This window comes from Daldinia loculata (assembly GCF_022478755.1).
Source record: "Daldinia loculata strain CBS 113971 unplaced genomic scaffold F4817scaffold_70, whole genome shotgun sequence".
Classification (NCBI taxonomy): Eukaryota; Fungi; Ascomycota; class Sordariomycetes; order Xylariales; family Hypoxylaceae; genus Daldinia; species Daldinia loculata.
This window is the reverse complement of record NW_026054924.1, coordinates 79474-98888: the sequence shown is the minus strand read 5'-3', so window position 1 is coordinate 98888 and position 19415 is coordinate 79474. Positions and strand designations below refer to the sequence as shown.

At 45.0% G+C, this 19415-nt stretch overlaps 7 protein-coding genes across 7 annotated transcripts; 5 read left to right on the top strand and 2 right to left on the bottom strand.

Moving 5' to 3' along the window:
• Nucleotides 1-442: 442 nt before the first annotated feature.
• Nucleotides 443-1305, top strand: F4817DRAFT_319982 (uncharacterized protein; the record flags this gene model as incomplete). Its single annotated transcript, XM_049301135.1, has 2 exons — nt 443-564; nt 798-1305. The coding sequence occupies 2 exons, from the start codon at nt 443-445 to the stop codon at nt 1303-1305; spliced, it is 630 nt and encodes a 209-aa protein (XP_049154979.1).
• Nucleotides 1306-1938: 633 nt separating this feature from the next.
• On the top strand, nt 1939-2888 carry F4817DRAFT_350516 (acyl-CoA N-acyltransferase). The gene is made up of 2 exons (XM_049304945.1): nt 1939-2085; nt 2151-2888. Exon 2 carries the CDS (start codon nt 2151-2153, stop codon nt 2703-2705), a length of 555 nt encoding a protein of 184 aa, XP_049154978.1. The 5' UTR covers nt 1939-2085; the 3' UTR covers nt 2706-2888.
• A 2851-nt stretch (nt 2889-5739) lies between these two features.
• On the top strand, nt 5740-7437 carry F4817DRAFT_319980 (glycosyltransferase family 31 protein; the record flags this gene model as incomplete). Its single annotated transcript, XM_049301134.1, has 1 exon — nt 5740-7437. One exon carries the CDS (start codon nt 5740-5742, stop codon nt 7435-7437), a length of 1698 nt encoding a protein of 565 aa, XP_049154977.1.
• Nucleotides 7438-9255: 1818 nt separating this feature from the next.
• F4817DRAFT_350512 (putative MFS transporter) lies at nt 9256-12131 on the bottom strand. Its single transcript, XM_049304944.1, has 10 exons — nt 11377-12131; nt 11130-11326; nt 10843-11064; nt 10773-10785; nt 10678-10717; nt 10571-10596; nt 10042-10515; nt 9961-9971; nt 9691-9910; nt 9256-9619 (listed from the first exon to the last, which is right to left on the bottom strand). Exons 1-10 carry the CDS (start codon nt 11464-11466, stop codon nt 9362-9364), a joined length of 1551 nt encoding a protein of 516 aa, XP_049154976.1. The 5' UTR covers nt 11467-12131; the 3' UTR covers nt 9256-9361.
• A 240-nt stretch (nt 12132-12371) lies between these two features.
• On the top strand, nt 12372-15229 carry F4817DRAFT_265515 (fungal-specific transcription factor domain-containing protein). Its single transcript, XM_049299356.1, has 5 exons — nt 12372-12597; nt 12659-12729; nt 12798-12878; nt 12966-14133; nt 14196-15229. The coding sequence occupies exons 1-5, from the start codon at nt 12500-12502 to the stop codon at nt 15157-15159; spliced, it is 2382 nt and encodes a 793-aa protein (XP_049154975.1). The 5' UTR covers nt 12372-12499; the 3' UTR covers nt 15160-15229.
• A 70-nt stretch (nt 15230-15299) lies between these two features.
• Nucleotides 15300-17016, bottom strand: F4817DRAFT_361645 (glycoside hydrolase family 88 protein; the record flags this gene model as incomplete). The annotated part of the gene is made up of 4 exons (XM_049306437.1): nt 15300-16103; nt 16174-16438; nt 16489-16688; nt 16972-17016. The coding sequence occupies 4 exons, from the start codon at nt 17014-17016 to the stop codon at nt 15300-15302; spliced, it is 1314 nt and encodes a 437-aa protein (XP_049154974.1).
• Nucleotides 17017-17571: 555 nt separating this feature from the next.
• On the top strand, nt 17572-19159 carry F4817DRAFT_361644 (chondroitin AC/alginate lyase; the record flags this gene model as incomplete). The annotated part of the gene is made up of 6 exons (XM_049306436.1): nt 17572-17844; nt 17902-18330; nt 18391-18744; nt 18806-18902; nt 18952-18998; nt 19106-19159. 6 exons carry the CDS (start codon nt 17572-17574, stop codon nt 19157-19159), a joined length of 1254 nt encoding a protein of 417 aa, XP_049154973.1.
• Nucleotides 19160-19415: the final 256 nt, after the last annotated feature.

The following is a 19415-nucleotide window of genomic DNA, read 5'->3' as shown; positions in this document are numbered from 1 at the left end:
CCCCGTAGCTTTATATATATATAGATACCTAGGTAATCATCATATGTCCAATAACAACCGGTCAATTTATAACACACGAGCTTTCGAAAATAATTAAAGATATGTGTAGTTACTACTTGAACATAGTTCATCCGGTGGCGGCTTAACGAAGTATAAAGTTATTGAAGAAGAAAAAAGGTATCTTGTCTTAAAGTAAAGTACAAACACTCCGAGTTTTTCACATGACTTTCACAATGACAACCCTAGGCCGCCTGGCAAATTAATCACCCAAGCAACTCGACAGCGCGTCTACAGCTCGACGGGACCATAGTTACCACTGTTAAGGCCATGAGCTGGATACACCGCCTGCCTCCCACTGCAATAAAAAATTTCAAGCTTTCAACTCCACGATGCAACCAACCATTTTACACAGCCTCGATGGTCTTTCGGATAACACCAAAAGATGGGTAGCAAAGACAACGCAAAGTCATCCCAGCTTATGGCTACTACCTGTCCCCGTCCGAAAAATGGACGGACGCCTTTGCCAGAGGCACCCAGTGTTCTTCGCAAGCGAGCTGCTATGAAGTAAGTCTATTTCAATTCTATACCAATACATGGCTACCTTATCTTCTATGAGATAGGCTAGATATACTTTGCTACTATCTTCGATCGGGGTCTCTTGTATTTCAGCTGGTGCTTCTTCCGATGGGCTCGTCTTAGTATTACTTTACATAAAGCTTCTTACCCCTTGTAATACTATACACCATATTTCCTAGCAAAATCATTTTCTTTCCACAATACTGACATAATACCATCAGCAATACAACCACCTCTAAGGATGCCATCCCCAGCCCTATCACACCCGGCCTTGATTCTGAATCAATTACCAGTCGCATCTCCGTTTCCTCTAGTCGTATGGTCAGCCACAGTTCACAGCCCCCTACCGTTTCCAGAACTTCAACTGCTAGTTCAACGTCAGAAGATGAGAGCACGAAGCCCTCTGGCTCAGACGACACAGATGCCTTCATGTTTGCTGGCGTAAGGGGGCGCGTTATCACTATCGAAGGCGAGGAGCGCTTCTTCTGCATCGAATGCAAACGACACTACAGTTACTACAGAAGAAGTATTGCCACCCATTACAACCATGCTCACGACCCTTCCTCCAGCTTCTCACGTCTGCGAGCTCCCTTACCCGAACTGATTCCTTGCTCGGAAGACGGTTGCAGCTCAACCTTTAACACGAAGCAGGCCATTATCAATCATCATCGCCACGTTCACGGGTATAAAGGGAAGTCGGACCCCATCTTAGCGCTTTACGGCTTCTAAGCTTGTTTACCATCTCCTTTCTCTTTAATACCCGCCAATCGAGTCAGGTCGTCATACTGCTATGAATTTCAGCATCAAAGATGAGAAGAGTTCTACTCGTTGGGGGAGAATCCGACGTCGGGGAATCACCATTGTAATATTTCGCTCATTTTAATCAATTGCCCAAGGTCAAGGAGAGATATTGTTGTGTCGTGGGATAGTTATCGCACAACGACAATGGATAGGGCTAAAGCCTGATTTCGCATATGGAAGAAACCATTGAGCTATAGCCTATAGGTAGCTGGATGGTTACTACTATTCTTTCTACAAAAAGGACGAGATCATGTCTTTCCGATTAGTACGATTGTTAATTAACCAATTCCATGTGTCTAGACTTATGAAGCTTCGCGATACTTCCGAGCCGAATGACCTTAGCCAGAGCGTAATCGCATACGATTTCAAGATATATATCTTAGAAAGACCAAGTATCAACTGACGATAACATAGCCCTTCTCATCATATCGTATTATTAACATATTCCCGCCATGCCTTTAGTTACGCCCTTCATGTAAAAAAAAGTTGGATGCGTGATATTGATGTTGGGGCTGAGAGATTTGATCTTAAGGCCATTAGGTCTAGATCTAATAATACCCCTCATAATATCCCACACCTTCCTCTCTGGTGTCTGCCATCTCCTTATACGCCCTTCCTATCAAGCCCTTCCTATTACATGACCACGGTATATACGTCTTTAAGAACTCCGGGATCGCGAACTATATATAAAATCTTTAAATATATTAAGTAGGTAGTTATCCAAGTAGTCATTTTAGTTTCTGGTAGATTGAATTTCAAATTTCAACACTAAGATGGCGAATGGCGATCTTCAATTCCGCGTCGCAACCCCAGACGATGCAGCGCAGATCCAGCAATTGGTGCAGTCTGCATTTCGCGCCGAGGATAGTAGGGAAAACTGGATAGGGGACATGACTCTTGCGTCGCAGTTCAGCGTCAAAGTCGAGGAGATCATGAGCAACATCACTAAGCCGGACAGCGCATACCTCATAGCTACTGACGAAAACGGCGCCCTAAAGGGCTCTGTGGGCGTTTCTAAACGCGACGCCGACCTTTCTCGCATCTACATGCTTGCAGTTGACCAGCACCACCACCGGGGAGGCATTGGACGTAAGGTCCTGGCTTATGCCGAGGACTACTGTCAACGGAGATGGAGCGTCAGCAGGCTGGGACTTAACGCCCTTTCTTCCCGACACGAGCTGATCTTGTGGTACATACGCTGCGGTTATCGGAAGACGGGGGAGTTGACGCAGTTTCGGCGTGAGGGCTTGGATTTGCCGAACGACTTGTGTTTTGTCGAGCTGGAAAAGGATTTGGATATGGGTTCTACCGCAGTTGAGACAACGTAGACTGCTATTTTTATGAAACTTTATGTTTACACTACAGGAATGGGGGCTCAGTATGCGTTTGGGGGGTTTGCCAGCTCCCACCGGATAGCCGAGAGATCTATTGATACGTTCTGATAGTTTTATGCGAAAATATTAAACCTTCTACTTTCTACTGTCTTTTCCGTTCTTGAGTTGTAATCTGAATTTGAATTGGTAGAGGATTGATGATGTGGTTTCTGTTAGCCGTGGGGGTTTAAAGTATACATAACAGTAGCACCCACTCTCTCCAAGGGGGCATGTGGTCTCTTGTAAGTCTTACTTATGGAGTGTCGTGTATAGTGCTTGGGATAAAAACTTCAAGCTGTCAAGAGTGAACTTTCATTTAATGGTTAGAGTGGTATATAAGGCTATTATAGACTTGGACATAACCAAAAGACGAACGGCATGAAAATGCCGCTGATGCATGTTCTCATCTATACGCAATCAGGTATTACCAAATAAAACAATTACCATTTGCTCTTTTAAAACTACCCAGCACTCATATTCATTCATATCTTCTACCCTCCGCAATCAAATCAATTTGTGTTGTCGATCTTCGAATTCAACCGTTCTGCCGTTGTACCCCAGCAGCTTGGTGCTAAGCTTCAAAGTTCAAGGTTGGTGTTAAGCTGCCAAGGTTACGGTTGACCAGACAAGGTACTCTGCCAAAATGAAAAAAATAATTGTACACTAAACTAAACTTGGTAGGAGGTCACTTACCACAATTTAAATGTATACTTTCAAGCCTTATTATGGTTTAATGTAATAAGAATACTGATTTAACCAGTATAATGGCTACCCTTCTTTCGTTATCCAGGCTACCCTTTTTACACACTCAGATAACTTTATAAAAACAACGATTCAAATAATACAATTGATATAATTTAATAGCCCTAATTAATGCGAAACTAATGGTCCAGGTTGCATGTTTATACGATATGTATTGAGTATTATATTGCTATTAAAGTATTCGGAGCCTAGTTGAAAAGACTTTATCGAGGTGCTTGTAAAGGATGTCACGTGCTTCCCTCTCCAGACAAACGCTACGTATTTGATTTTACTATAACATAACAACGAAAAGGCCTATTGGAATGCAAATTATATTTTTGTTTTCGCATCAATTGGGGCTATCTAATGATACCAATTATTATGTTATGACTGCTAAGATTGTAAAGTTATCTAAATGCGTAGATGTGGTAGTTAACAATTGAATTGAATTAAATTGAATTGAATCGAATTGACAATTAAATCCTTTGACTTGATTGGTTGATTTTAAATTTTTAGCGATGGGGGTAGCCCGTTAAAGCTTTAAAGGTTAAAAGGTTAAAAATAAGCATACCTTTTTAAAACATTATCCCATATAACGTTATAATGTATGTATTTATAAGGATAGTGTATGTATTTATAAAAATAGTGTATGTATTTATAAGGAATAATTCACTTTTCCTATATAAAAAGGCGAAGTACCATGATAAATCGAGCTAATTGTGCTTATTTACCCTTTTAGGCTAAATTCGTAGAATTTTTTTCATTTTGGCACAGTACCTTGTCTGGTCAACCGTAAAGGTACCTGCATGTGTGTACGGAATACAGGCATAAGAGACGCTAACTTCGGATAGGCTATAAAGGTGGGAACATGTCGTAATTCGTAAAATGATTCGCATTCTATTCGTGTTCTACATAGTATTCGATGCGCCGTCGATTTACTCGAGGCACTATTGCGACTATTAAGCACGTGGATTCGGATGGACCACGTTCTCAATTGAATAGTACTAAAATTCCATAGGTAGTTAGACCTTATTACATGGTATAGATATCGTATGTCTAAATGACGCGTCCTACATTCGTAGTTCGGTTTTGTACCCTTGAATGTTCTTCCCTCATTACGTGTCAATTATATTTCTTTAAGCTTGTCCATGTATAAGCAAGCACATTGCCGCCAGTCATACGCGTCGGTATATCATGCATCTGTCGATCTGTGTACCTTCGATTAGGATATCGGACGATAGAGGAGTGATAAGAAACACTTGGTCGGCGCTCCCGACCAACAAATGTATCTTATTTTGCGGTTTTGCGCCCACTAGTTTAGCGGGACAGGGATGACGCCGCAGTCTTATTAGATCTTATTAACCTAGATTCTTAGCGAAAGCTCAGGGAAAGTTGGTGGAGATATCGGGTGGAACGGCTCAACTTTCTGGCGCTATGCACAACGCCGATCCGCATTGGCGTCTTTACCGACCGCGTATTGGATAAAAGGAATGCTAGGTGGCTTGAAAATGAGGGCCGGACCCGCAAGCACTGAGCCAAAGGAAAACGACACAATCTGAACTGATTGTTTTCAAGTTGATTTCACTGCACAACTGCGTCATCTTCTTTTTCTTTTTCAGCCGTTGAAGATGCGCCGACAACTAGAAAGAAAAAGGAACTGCCGTAGGTTAGGTACCTACTTACCTCTTACACACGTATCTGTATATGTGAGCTAAGATGTTAAGTCAGGTTGACGCACCTCGGTATAAACGTTAGATAGGTACTTCTTTCAATTTGAATGCTCCAGCTGTGATGTATTGATTATTATGTACCTAAGAAAGAAAGAACCTTACGGCTAGAGGAAGGAATGCATTTGTCTAAGATCGTCGGCGTACTATGTAGTTTTTGGCTTACTTTATCTCCTCGACTCATATTTCTCCATCCCTCAAAGATTCCACAATTCCTACCTAAAAGTAGATTCTTGCCTCTTTGGATTCGTACCACACATACGTATATGTATTCCCCTCTTACCTTATGTATTCCCGGTCCTCTTCCTTTGGCTTCTCTTGTCTTGTCTTGTCGTACGGTATCCCACCCTAGGCTTCGGTTCTTTACATGCAATCTTTCCCGTCCCCAGTAGAATATTCAACTATCCTTTCTATTGCCTTTTCTCATTAGAATCCTGAAGAACTCCTAGTTCTCTTCCTCTTCTTCCTACTTTTCTCAGCTATGCTGCCCCTACGGTGATAAAGAGAAAAAGGGCTCTCCCATGTTTCCATCCAAGGTCCCCCGCGTCTTTGTCCTCGCCAGCGCCGTGCTCCTATTCCTCGTCACCTATACGACCCTTCATCTGTATCACCGTGTCCCGCCCTCATATCCAGCGGCGGATCCTCAAATTCTTCCGATCAAAGAAGCGATAACTCCAGAGGGGCAGGCAGATGCCAACCATGTCGTGGTAGCAGATATCACTACTGACATCTTACCCCCAACTATCATTACTCCTACGCCGAGTCCCACTAGTAAAGATGAAGAGCCAGCCTGGAAGCCAAAAACTGACAATGCACTCTCTCAACCGTCAGCTCAGCCCACTATCTTCAGCGATGATACTGCCGCAGGTGACAAATCCGGAGAAGAGGAGCATCAACAACCGCTTCCTGATCCTAAGCTCTGTTCTAAAGAGTTAGAGTTTCTGGTGCGCTCTAGCATCGACCTGGAATTAACCGAGCGCGTGCACTACGTCCGCCGCTACATCAAGCCCATATTTTCCGATACTGTCGACAGGGACGATATCGTCAACATCACAGAGCCTCTCGTTAAAGGCGAGAAAGAAATCGATCTATATCAATGCGGAGATGTCATAATTCCCCAGTCTGAGCCAATCAAATTAGTTGTCCCGAAGCCTCATCCGAAGACTACGTTTTCTCACCTTATGTTCGGTGTGGCAACAGATTATAAACGTCTCAATGACTCGATCATCCCTTTCACTCATTGGATTTCTGGCACTGGCGCTAAGCTCGTCTCTGTCGTCACAGATGCCAAAGAGAAATCGCCTGAAGACATAAAGCGACTACAGCGCAGTTTTGAGATAGCTGATATCGATGTGACTTTGGTGAAGCCTATTAGTGGGGACTTTTCGACATCGCAGAATCATTTTGCTGTCCTAATCAATATGCTCCAACAAGACAGTCCCGATACCCAGTGGTATGGTCTCATAGACGACGATACTTTCTTCCCGGATTTGAAACCTCTCTCGGACAGTCTCGCCACGTTGGATCACAAGACCGATGCTTACGTCGGCGCTCTCTCGGAAGACTTCCAGTCTGTCCGGAGCTTTGGTTTCATGGCGTTCGGCGGCGCTGGTGCGTTCCTATCGGCTCCGCTGGCCAGAAAGCTTAGTGACCAAGCTCTCCAATGTATCCACGACGCAACTACCATAGAGGGAGACACTATCCTTCGGGACTGTGTATACTCTAACTCCAAAGCCAAGCTTACTATTCTCCCAGGCCTGTATCAGCAGGATTTAAGGGACGATGCCAGCGGGTTTTTCGAAGCTGGATTAAAGCCTTTAAATCTTCATCATTGGAAAAGTTGGTATAAGGCACCTGTCGAGAAGATGGCAAAAGCTGCCAAGCTTTGTGGGGATTGTTTCTTGCAGCGCTGGCGGTTCGGTAATGATACGGTATTCTCAAATGGATTTTCTATTGTGGAATACCCAGACGGTGTGGAGTCGGTCAACCTACAATTGATGGAGGGCACGTGGGGTAAAGCCGACAGCAGAGACTTCGACTTTAGCCTTGGTCCGCTCAGACAACCCTACCCCGCGGATCAGAAGAAGAGCTATAAGCTGAGAGGAGCCGAGTTTACGGAGAGTGGGGATCTAAGGCAGCTGTATGTGCGGGTTGCGGATGCTTCGAAGGATGAAGATGAACTCGATCAGGCGATCGAACTGATATGGCAAAGGCATTAAATAGCAGGCGTTAAGGGAGGCGGCGCATACATGGTATAAGATTAGACGGTTTGCTTTGGCGTACATCTTTGGTCTACATAAGTCTTCAACTGGGGATGGCGGCATTGCATATGTGCTTGTATTTAACTATTATTAACCAATAAACTCTATGAGAAATTCGATAGTGTCCAGGTGGTAAAATTAGCACGCATTGAGCTATGTTTATATTTTACCTATTCCGTGAAGAGAAGCCATATGATTCATTAGTGACTATCTCTTCAACTACATAAAGTATAGAACGCGATCCTTGAGAATCTACCTTGTGTCTATACGTGATATGTTTAATATTCTCCGGTTATTCAGCTCATTCACACGGAACTATATTAGTACGTACAAGAGTTCATTCTCAAGATAGAGCGACAATAAAGGCAAGCAAGTTGTAAGCTCTTTATTATACGAGAAAATATCATAATGAACCCCAAATGTAAATACCCCAAGAAGATATCTAAGTATTCCGATTTTAAAATGACATTTTAAAGCAGGATACTATTATCTAACTTTATGTATTGCCTCTCCTTGGTAGGCATAACACTTCGTCTCTAAAATCAAGCCGGTACAATGATTACAAAGTACCTTTATAAATGACATGCACGTTATAAAGATAAACAAGTGCATTATTGGTATGAAAGTATAAGGCAATTTCGTTGTTGCGCAAATGTTGAAAGAACTTGGGTGGATGATGTAACACAATGAACAATCTTCTGTTACTATTCACGAAGCAAGTTGTAGAAAAATACGTTTGTTGGATTACAGCTGTCTTGTTCGCGACACCTCCAAAGCTCTTAATAAACACAGCTAGTTACCTAAATATGTATTAGAATCTTCTTGCATCATCTTCACTGCTCAGTCATTAACTTCCAGAGTCTCCCAGACATTTTTTGTAAAGTGCTTAAGCCAAACGAACCCTGGTAAATTCCACTTAACTCGTAAGAACAACATAATCTAAGGATAGTCAAGTAGTCACGATGGATTTCCCATTGGCTGGCCAATATCAACAGCAACCGTGTTATGCGGCTTCTCACTCCCATGTAGAGGAGCAAGTCGACCCATCGGTTCAGCTCCTCATGATAAGTCATTGGTCAAATGATCTAGCAGTACGTCTCCAGGAACTGCAAGGACAACTTGCTTTCACAATCTCTTCTGTAGATCCACGGTCCCGTCAATGGCTGGAGTTCCACGCCTATCTAGCGCAGCAATTCGAGCTCATATCTGCAGGCCTTATAACTCACCGCTCATGGTTGGATCATCTTCAGCGAATGCAATACCAACCAGTACAACTAGTACAACCAGAACAACTAGCACAACTAGTACAACCAGTACAACAAGATCATCAGTATCAGCAAGAACAGCAGCACCAACAGCAGCACCAACAGCAACATTACACAGAGCAAGCGGAAAGACCCATTTTCGGCGTTCCCCAAACCCAATCTATGTCTACAGCACAACTAGAAAAGCTAAACGAGAGGCTTGAAGTAGCGCACGAGGAAAGTAAAAACGAGAGTCGCTGTGAAAATGAATGATTTCATTATGGGTGCTTTACTAGAATAGTCTAAATGTTATCTAGCTAGCGAATGCTTTGATACCTATTAGTTAAGAATAAAACCGATGACTGGACATTACCATACGAATGAATGATAGTAATAATAAACGCAGTTGACAGGAGAGTATGCAATAGATAAATGTATCATGTGCTAGTCAATAATTTAAACCAATAGGGATAATTTACTAGAGATATTGGTTAATAAACCGGCCCTAATAAGCTGCGTTCTTGACTTAGACTAGAGTAAAAAAGTAGATATTATATTTAGAAGATATATAAGTAAATGCCGATAACTACGTCCATTATCATTCCGACAGCGTCTCACCGATATAATACATATATCACCTATAGTTCATATCTAAAATCGGGATTTTCTTTATCCGTCAAGTCGTCGAACGCGTGGGCGTGCTCGATATTTTCGTCATTGCTCGAGCTAGCTTCCCGTTTCCTAGTGATTATCGTAGAAGCATCACGCCGCTTAACTACGTTCCTCCGGACAAGCAACACTCGGAGGAGAATTAAAAACAGGTTAAATAACACATAAAGGCAAAAGTGGGCAGTGAATCCTTTCTGGTATCGAGGCGCGTCTGTTTCTTGGAAAATCTGCGTGATAATTGTTAGGCACATGTATGCCCGCTCGCGCTCATTGAGTCGGGTACTGAGACAATACTAACCTGGGGAGCTGCCATGTTACCGGCGGCCCAACCGATGAAGGTCATAGCCAGAGTTGTGGACTTTTTCGTCTGCCCCGCTACATTCCGAGAGATCAAGGAAAAGATCATATTACCCTCAGCAAGGTAGAACTGCGTGCAGTAAAAAGCGATCAAGAGCCCGACTTTATTTGTAGGGTTAGGAGGGATCGAATATATGATAGCAGTGCCGATAATAGCCGGACTGTAGAGTTAGTAGCTAATCTTTAGAGTTCTATACGGATCTTAACTTACAGGGTCCAAAGCTGAGTAGGTTAGCTCGAGGGTCATCCCATTGGGTAAAGTAAATAGAGAAAAAGGGGTATATGTACTGACATGCATGATGATAGCCGTCTGGTTCGTCCAAGTCGCCAGCCAAGCCCCTCCCACCATGACTATGATGGTAACAGCCCCTTGAGCAATGTTAAGAAGCTGCGTTTGAAGATATGAGAATCCAAACGCCGAGATTATTAGATTGCTAAACACCCCCAGGCCGCCGATAACGAGGGTAGAAGTAACCTGGAGCATAACATAGCACCAGATCACCGGATCCTTTATCGTCTCGAGCATCTGGTACCGCTTATACGTTTTGTTTTGGATACCCGTTTCGTTGGCACGTACGCGCTCAATCATCAGTCGCTTCTGGTCTTCGTCGAAGCACTTAGCTTTCATGGGACTGTCCGGTAACCACCAGCCGATGAAGACAGCCCAGACACAAGTGGCACATCCGAGTACGAGGAAGAGCAGCTGCCAAGATTTGAGTGAATGACCTTGGAAGTGACTTGCGCCATAGGCAATTAAACCCCCGACCTATTCTCAGTTAGAATTAAGAGCCAGACTTCAACTAGAATTTGAATGACGTTACCATTAGTTGGACCCCGGTCATGCAGTCTATAGAGCAAGTTAGTAAATTCTCACTAAAATACGTGTCCTAGGGATTAAAAGAGGAAGAGAACTTTCAATGTTACATACACCAGAGTGAGGTTAGGATGGATTGTTCACGTTTAGTATACTGCATATAGCCCCTTAGCTAAGAATAACATATCATTGATACGGTTATATCTTACCCACATAGAAGTCCTAGCATACAGTTAGCCCTAGTCTCACATTGTACTCTGGTCGTACTTCCTGACTTACATGATAATGAATGCTGGCTGTACGCATGACTCGAAGATGCCAAGAAGGAAGCGGACGGCCATCAGAGACCCAAAGTTATGAGTTGCAGCCGAGCAGGCGATAATAACACCCCAACAGAATACATTGGCAGATAGATATTTTGAGACGGGGAGCCTTTGAAGAAGCAGGTTCGTAGGGTACTCGCCGACGAGAATACCCATATACAAAATTGTCCCTAGCCAACTAAAGATGAGGGGATATTGTAAGCGCATCAACACGACTAGAGTTATATAGAGGTTGGTTCTTACCTATAATCTTGGCCTTGCAGATTAGCATCTGCCTTGATGTTCATAACGGACGCGAAACCTAGGGTTCCTTTATCCAAAGATTGGCAAAAGTACGTTCCTAGCATGCATGCTAAGATTCGCTTATTGACCGTCCAAAATAGCTTCTTGTTGGTTTCATCGTCGATATGCGTCCCAGTCGTGCCGGCATAGGCTTCAATCTTTTGACTGTGAACTTTAGTACCCTGCGGATCTAAGGGGAAGTTCTGACCTCGCTATCTCTATCTACGTGACCTAGTACGCGGTCATCTTCCACGGAAGTGATGGCGCTCATGTCGCCCTGCGTTTCAGGTTTGGTCATTTCGTCTCAATGGTGGTAAAGAGCCACCAGTGTATTACATCGAATGGAGACTGCGTTAAGGAACACCCAGAGACAAGGAGCGATCAGCAGTGGGCAATTATGTACCCCTTGACCCAGAGCAGAGATTCAAAATCCGGGGTAGGCTAACGCGGAGAATGGGCTGACAAGACCGGGGAATCATGGGTATCTAATTCGTCGCGGTAACGAGCTGCAACAAATTTCGTCGTGTTGGTAGACGATACCTGGGCAGGTGGCGGGTAGAAGCCCGGGAGATAGCCCGGCCTCCGCGTACCACGAAAGTGCAAGCATATGTACGTCTCAACGGTTTGGACCTACATAATACCGAGCCAACCAAATTTTCTATCACGGCATGCCAGTGTCTTGGCGACTCGATTTGCGATTTCAAGTCTCGATAGGTTAAGGTTCGGGCATCCCGAATATAGATTTCTCCACGATCAGCCCCGTGGGGATACGTAAGATGAAGATGAAGCTAGCCAGTATATATTATCGCTACGCGCAAGGGAAGGTGAATCTTTTTAATACGTGGAGATCTGGTATCTGACAAGGGTATAAATGAAAAACATGAAAGCCACTTAATATGTTCGCCAAGTGCTATTTGCGAGTCATGATGTGGACATTTAATACATACTATACCTAAGCCCGTCAGCCTCTTTGCTGATAATTAATAGAAGACGCACCATACGAACACAGCGACTTTAAACGGGTCATGTATGCAAGTAGGAAATATAATATCCCCATTTGAAGCTTAATATGGGTTTATAATAAAAACATATATTCGTTTATTAGTATATTAGTATCCCTTTAAACAGCAATGTAAATTAAAGGGGGTGGTTCCACAAATCCTTGACCTCTCATATGTATTAGGTACCTACCTTTAGTCAATTCGATTTTCTCGTCGTGCTTAATCTTCATGCCGAATACCCTACGTATATCTAGTAATATGATGAGCATATTTTGAATGTAATTTGGTCATTTTCGAGTGTACGAGTAGTTTCCCGATAAAATAGTCGACATGGACGATGAGGACGCGAGTCTTTCTGCTGATGGTGAGGCACAGCAACGTTCTAAGAGGAGACGCATCTCACGCGACGACGATGTCGAGGGTCCGGCGTAAGCACTACATTGATAACGGGTAACTGTCCATCTGAACATGCTCTAATGAATCATGAAGCTGTCAGTCCTGCCGGAAAAAGAAAGCAAAATGCTCCCGACAACAACCGTGTTCTGTTTGTATCAAATATCGTAGGGCCACCCGCGTGCACGGTTTCAAGCGCGTCATCTCGCCTATCTAAATATTAACGCGAAACTAGGAACCCAGTGTGTCTACGACGATACACGCTCTAAACCTGGAATGAGAACCGGTGCCATAGAGAATCTAAGCCAGAGAGTTGGTGTGTTACTTGCCGTTCACTCTTTTTCTAAACCCTTTGTCATCTTATTTCATATAACCAACGCCCTTCCGGGCTAATTCTTAATAGCGAGCCTCGAGCAGATGTTCCTTGGACAGGGTATGTTATGGCAGCAACTATGGAGTGGCCTAGCAAATACAGCTAGTGGGCATATTGGTTCCCCTTCGAATAGCCTTCGCGATCCTGCTTCTTCACTGAAAGATCACATCGCACAAGTGAAGTCGAATTTAACACATATAGCATCAACCGATCCTGCGCAACACAATCCTATATTAGAGTCTCCTAACCAAAGGGGAAGCCGGTTAACCCAGAGAAGTATAGCAGGCTACGATAGGGCTAAACCCACCGAGTATGATGAGGTAGATTTACCTCCAAAGGACTTAGTTGATGCATTAGTTGAAATATACTTCGCGAAGATTCATCCATGGATCCCTATGCTTCATGTCCGGCTTTTCCGTCGTCGTATGGCTGAAGACCAAAAGCGAGCACGTTTAACGACTATATTTCATGCCATCGTCTCGCTATGCTCTAGATTCTCAGATGACGCCCGCCTTGGAAACGTGGAGGAGAAACTGCGAAATGCTAAGAGAAGTAGACAGACTGTTCTGCTTCGAAGCATGGAGTCTTTCTCGGTGGAGAATTTGCAAGCTCTAATCATATGTGCATTCGATACTGTTGGGAGTGGTCGCGGACCTTCGGCTTGGTCTATAGTCGGCTCTATGACCCGGACTGTCGAACAATTACAACTCAGTGTCGAGGAAGATGATCAGCCTATCGCCACTTCTGCTAAAGCTATGATTAAGAGGATGGCTTTTCTTCCGCCGGCGCGTAATTGGAGCGAGAGAGAAGAGAGGCGCCGGGTCTTTTGGAACATCTTTCAATTGGATCGTTTTTGCAGCATTGCGACTGGTTGGAACTTATCACTAACAAGCGCGGATGTGAGAATGCGTTTACCTTGCGAAGGGGCCCTATGGGAAGCAGGGGAGCCTCTGGAGACTCCTACGCCCTACTTCGGCGTTGCTGATCAGACCGGTTCCGTTAACGGTGCGCTTCCATCGGCAAGAGTGGGTGAAGAATCTCAAGAGTCCCTCGGCGGATTTGCTTACTGCATCGAAGCGACGGAAAGCCTTAACCTTGTGACATCGTTCTTCCTACAACAGGTTATCGACATATCTATGATGCACGAGGTACAGGTATGGCTGATGAAGTTTAAACAGTTAGATCTACGCTTAATCCAGTATGTTTTCCGGCCCTTACGGGTGTTTATCTTTTACCACGTCAACTAATACCGTTTAACAGGTGGAAGCTATACCTGCCTGAGCAGTGGCGGGAAGCCTGCGTTCTAAACCAGGACGGAATCATGGACCCAAATCTGACCCTGGCCCACGTTACGCACAACACCGCAGTAGTCTTGCTTCATCAAAGCATCGCGTACCCTTTACCCGATTGGCAAAATAGCCGTATCCGGCTACCCAGTGCTTCAAGTTCCGAAACATGCTTAGCCGCAGCTACAGAAGTTGCTATTATAACGGAGAAGTTTTTACAAGGTTCTACATCACCAACAAACCCGCAATTTGCCTTTTGTCTATTTATCTGCGGCCGTATGCTTTTAGCCCATGCGTCCTATTACCAATTACCGTTGCTGAAAGAGTTCGAGTCTCTAGTCGAGAGCCTCTTAGAGATGTCTAATCGTTGGAATCCGTGGCGCCCCCAAGAAGGTCCGCGTTTCGTAGAGAATCTGGCGTCCAAATTTGCAATGCGTCTTAGACACGCCCAACGGCAGGGTCCTGGCGCCATTGATATCAGGCAGCCCGCTTACTCAGAGGATGACAGTCTTCAACAAGAACAAGACGCGCCGATATCAATGCCGATTCATACTGGCCAACTACTAAACTGCCACGCCGATCTTCACAGTATACCTAGTCCCATGGCTACCCGAAACACCCAGGCAAACACTGTCGGATCCAACAACGATGCTTCCCCTGACAGTATCACATTAGCCTTTCCCCCTCTACCCCTTGCGTTCCAGCCAGATCATTCGAGCAGGATCCATGCAGAACTACATTCACCATCGCTAGCGTCACTACAGACGCATGGCCCTCTCTTACAAGTCGACAATCCTGAAAATTCTGGAAGAATGTCTTTCGGAAGCTCAGACATGCTTGACTTCGACGACCTGAATGCATACTTACAGCATCCCTTCCTACCCACACAGAGGATAAGCATGTTTTCAGAGCCTATGAACAATGGCGAGCCACCTTAAGGTGTAAACTATAGAAGCGATACACTAGAATGCTGGGGTAACAAATCTAAATTTAATCGTGGTAGACTACAGAGAACATCGTATAAAGGGACGACTCCAGCCTACTCTCAGGTCCTCCCCATATCACCGACGGACGAACGTCATCTTCCCTGTGTGACTCCGAACCCTTCAGCTATAACAAGTTTCTCTCCAAGGCCCATCTCAAGTAGTTTATTTCCCACGAGCAGAAAAAAGTAATCCGCATACACCAATCCGTGGTTCGCCCATCTGCGTGGAGCAAATTCATAGTTGTTGATTGTGGCACCGTTCAATATCGTTTCGGCGCCCTTTCCCATGTCAACTGCCATCGTTTTCTGGTCGCCTAAACTTCCTAGCTCAGGTGTCTCGACAAACTCCTCCTCCATAACAAATTTAGCCGGATGGTTGACATGAGAAGCGCAAACGGCCTCTGTGATTCTCAGCGCGTGCTGGAGATATGCACTCGACCTTCCAGCAGCTGTTTCTATTTCGTGAATCAGCAGCATTCCATAGCTAGCTATCATAGCTGCGCTAGTGTCCGTAGGTTGCTGCTCGTCCCTAGGCGCTTGGAAATCCCAAGGGGGAATAGCAGTTTCAGGTAAGTGCTCTACGAAGTAATCTGCGCAAGCCTTGGATGTTTCGAGAAATGTGCAGTCTTTAGTCCAGTGGTATGTCTGTGCAAATCCGGCAATTGACCAAGCCTGACCGCGAGACCAACAGGAGTCATCGGCGTACCCTTGATTTGTCAATACCGACTTGATAGCACCATTTCCAGGATCGAAGACGACTACGTGCGCAGTTGAACAATCAGCTCGAACATGACAATGCTGGCTTATTTTGGCATGGCTGAGCGCCGCGGCGTACATGGAATTGTCCTGCAACTTTGCGGCAGCCCAAAATAGCATATCAAGATTCATCAAGTTATCCTACAGTGAAGTTCCAATGAGCCACGATTTCAGTCTCCATTTCCAAGGTTAGAGAGACTCTATCACTTACTACTATAACCAAGAAATCTTTTTCCGGGTCCTGAAACGAATATCTCTTGGTGATACATGTATCCCACGATCGAATACATCCCACTACTGGACTGTAACGAGTCATCAGACTTTCTGCTGCTGTAATCACAGTATCGAAACCCTTCACGTCATTCTCGAGCTCCCAAGCCGCCCGAGCCCATGGAGCAATCATGAATCCAAGATCGTGCGTGGTCTTCAATTTCGCATTTCGGTAGAGGCTAGCTGTCCACCATTTGCATGCGAACCTGCTTCGATCAACATATCATCCACCTGAAAGCGTCTAATCAATACTTACTGCAGCTGGAGCTCATGTAACTCATATTCTGTAGATGATTGGCCTATATGGCGGGCCTCGTGTGCATATTTCCGCTGCCGCTCCAGAAGGAGATACAAACACCCAGGGAAGAAGCCAGAGGTCCAGAACTCTAAATCGCGGTAAACATATCCTACACCTCCGGGTTTGGTGTATTCGGGGAACAGGGTTGGTGGTGTTGGCTGTGCTAGGTGTCAGCAGTTGGGTCGAAGTCGTTATACTTGACTTACCCTCGAAAATGCTCTTTTGGCCACCCCCCAAATCTTTGCAGTCACATTTTCGGAGTATAAATTCTCGAAATGTCGCCCCGCCGAGTTGGTTAGCGCAACAACTTCGAGCCCCGGGGGCGTCCTCAGGCTATGATAACTCCGAGCTTGCTCGTGACCGTCACAGGCGCTTCGGCTACGTTTCTATCATACAAGGCATTAGAAGCGATTACCTCTAGAGAGATGTTGGGGAGCTAACTAATGGTCTGCCATCATGGGCAGAGCCGACCCCGTCTTGGTCCATCTCAACAATTGGAACCTCCGATGTGGCCATATCCTCTTCCAAAATTAAACACCGGTCTTTCTTAGTTTAGGCAAAAGATGCAATTTGTTGTTGGCGTACCACAATAGTCTCGACCGTCGATAACGGCACACTTCAAGTTAATTGATAAATTCTACCGCTCAATGAGACCACCAGTCAGTTACCAGCAATAAGTCCCAGCACGTCCTAGTACGCGCGATGAGTATCACATGCCAAAGGGTCTGGGTGGACAAACCGCGCAAATTCGCGAACTTACAGTCTATGGTAATCCGAATCCCCTCGAGATTTTGGATTATTGCCGGCGCACAGTCCGGTACTTAGCCCGATTCTCCGGGTCAGCCCCTTTTTTTAATATTGTGGGTCCGGGAAGACAAGCGGAGAACCCCATGGGGTTCGTTGCTAATGGAAAAGGGGAACGGGATCACCCCTTAGTATGGAATATGCTAGCAGGAAGGTCTCATCTTGCTTTTAACAAGGCGAATAATCGACAATTCGCGATACGGCATACTCGCGTGATCAGGTATTAGATCAGAAACTATGGCTAACCTCATTGCTACTATCTTCATCATTATATTCTCCCAAAATGTGATGGCCACAGGAGGGTTGAACGGTTTGCCCATTCTGAACGGGATTATTCCGACGGTTCCCGCGTTTCCAGGAATGAAAACTCGAATCGGCCAATTTGTCCACCCTGGCATCTGGCATACGCACGATGACTTAGAACGTATGAGGGTCGGAGTCGAGGTGGATGAAGAACCCTACGCGTCGGCCTTTATAAAGTTTAGTGCAGATCTATACTCGGCTTCTAACGTAAGAATTCTAGCTAAGGCCTCACAAATTCATTCTTCCATCTGATAAGGTATTAAGTATAGTATGCAAGGACCCAAACAAGTCATTTGTCGAGGATCATGCAGCAACTATACAACATTCTCGAACGATGCCCGAGCAGCATGGCAGAATTCTATCATGTGGTACATCACCAGAGATCAGCGCCATTGGGATACAGCTGCCGTGATCCTAGACGCTTGGGGGTCAAATCTAACAGACGTGATCGGCACTGATACATCCCTCCTTGTAGCTTTAGACGGTGACCTATTCGTCAACGCCGCAGAGATTATGAGATGGGAAGGTGGATGGGTTGAGGAGGGTGCCAAACCTTCGGGGACATCAGGATTCTCTAATCAGCTCTACTGGTTGTTTGCAAGACAGTCTATTATAATCGGCCAGGCTAACTATGGGCTGGCTAGCATTAAGGCTCTCTTGTCGTTTGCGGTATACCTTGACGACGTCGCAATGGTGAGTCAAACATAGCCCCTCCTTTATTCATCGCGATTAACGTTCCCTCTTGTCTTCCAGTATAACTATGCGCTCAATGCATATCAGAATGATTTATGCGCCGGCGTTCTCGGAAATTGGGACGCGGAGACTGGACAGGGCGCCGAAACCGGCAGAGATCAAGGCCATGCCACGACGGCGCTCGGTTGGGCTGCCGAAGCCTCTCGAGTAGTTCAGTCCCAGGGATATGATATCTACTCGCTTCATGATAACTTAATCCTCAAGGGAGCCGAATATACTGCCAAGTACAATCTAGGTTATGAGGTGTCATATGACCCAAAGTTTTACCGGTGCGAAGCGATTCTAGTCAACGGCCCTTGGAGTATGCCTTCAAACATTAGTCGCGGCGCTGCTAGCGGACCGCATGTATGGAATGTAAGGTTTTCTCACATTCCTACTTCGTAGTTCTCCAGTATTTCAAATGCTGATGATATAGATATTTTATTATCAATACGTCATCAAGAGAGGCCTCGACGCGCCATACGTATCAGAAGCCAAGTCAGCTCACGATGCAGCTGGTGGTGAACAGACCAGTTAGTACCAAACCCTTGATAAACTCAATTCATGCTGACAGTACTATAGGCAATGGGAAGCTCTCGACTGACCATCCAATGTGGGGTGATCTTATAGTAAGTAGCATAAAGATCCCTTTCATTATTTATCCTGCCATTATTACTCGAAATTCCAGGTTTCGTTCATATTATTATAGAAATTAATAATTATTGACTTCGCATAGTGGTCATATCCGAGCCGTAAGGACATCTTAAATGATAGCGATCATACTACCTAATCTAAGGAGGCAACAGATGGCAATCACATGAGAAGCGGCCGTGCGCCTCAGGCAGCGCGATTCGATTAGAGGAACAGGCAGGATTGAGGATATTTTCCAGATTAATATTGAGTCCAATGACCGTCGTTGGTCGTCCCGCGCCCGGCCTGTTCACCGAGTCATTGAGCCGTTATTCCGTAGCAATGAGACGATAAGCTAGCTTCTTATAAAGCGCGCTTATATACTGCCAGGTTTCAGTGGTCTATCTCAACATATC

Coding starts and splice junctions, on each gene's coding strand:
- F4817DRAFT_350512 (XM_049304944.1), bottom strand. CDS start 11,466: ATGACCAAACCTGAAACGCAGGGCGACATGAGCGCCATCACTTCCGTG. Junction 10,516..10,570: donor TGACCGGGGTCCAACTAATG/GTAACGTCATTC, acceptor AACTGAGAATAG/GTCGGGGGTTTAATTGCCTA. Junction 9,620..9,690: donor GTAACATGGCAGCTCCCCAG/GTTAGTATTGTC, acceptor ATTATCACGCAG/ATTTTCCAAGAAACAGACGC.
- F4817DRAFT_265515 (XM_049299356.1), top strand. CDS start 12,500: ATGGACGATGAGGACGCGAGTCTTTCTGCTGATGGTGAGGCACAGCAA. Junction 12,879..12,965: donor GAATCTAAGCCAGAGAGTTG/GTGTGTTACTTG, acceptor AATTCTTAATAG/CGAGCCTCGAGCAGATGTTC. Junction 14,134..14,195: donor TTAGATCTACGCTTAATCCA/GTATGTTTTCCG, acceptor ACCGTTTAACAG/GTGGAAGCTATACCTGCCTG.
- F4817DRAFT_350516 (XM_049304945.1), top strand. CDS start 2,151: ATGGCGAATGGCGATCTTCAATTCCGCGTCGCAACCCCAGACGATGCA.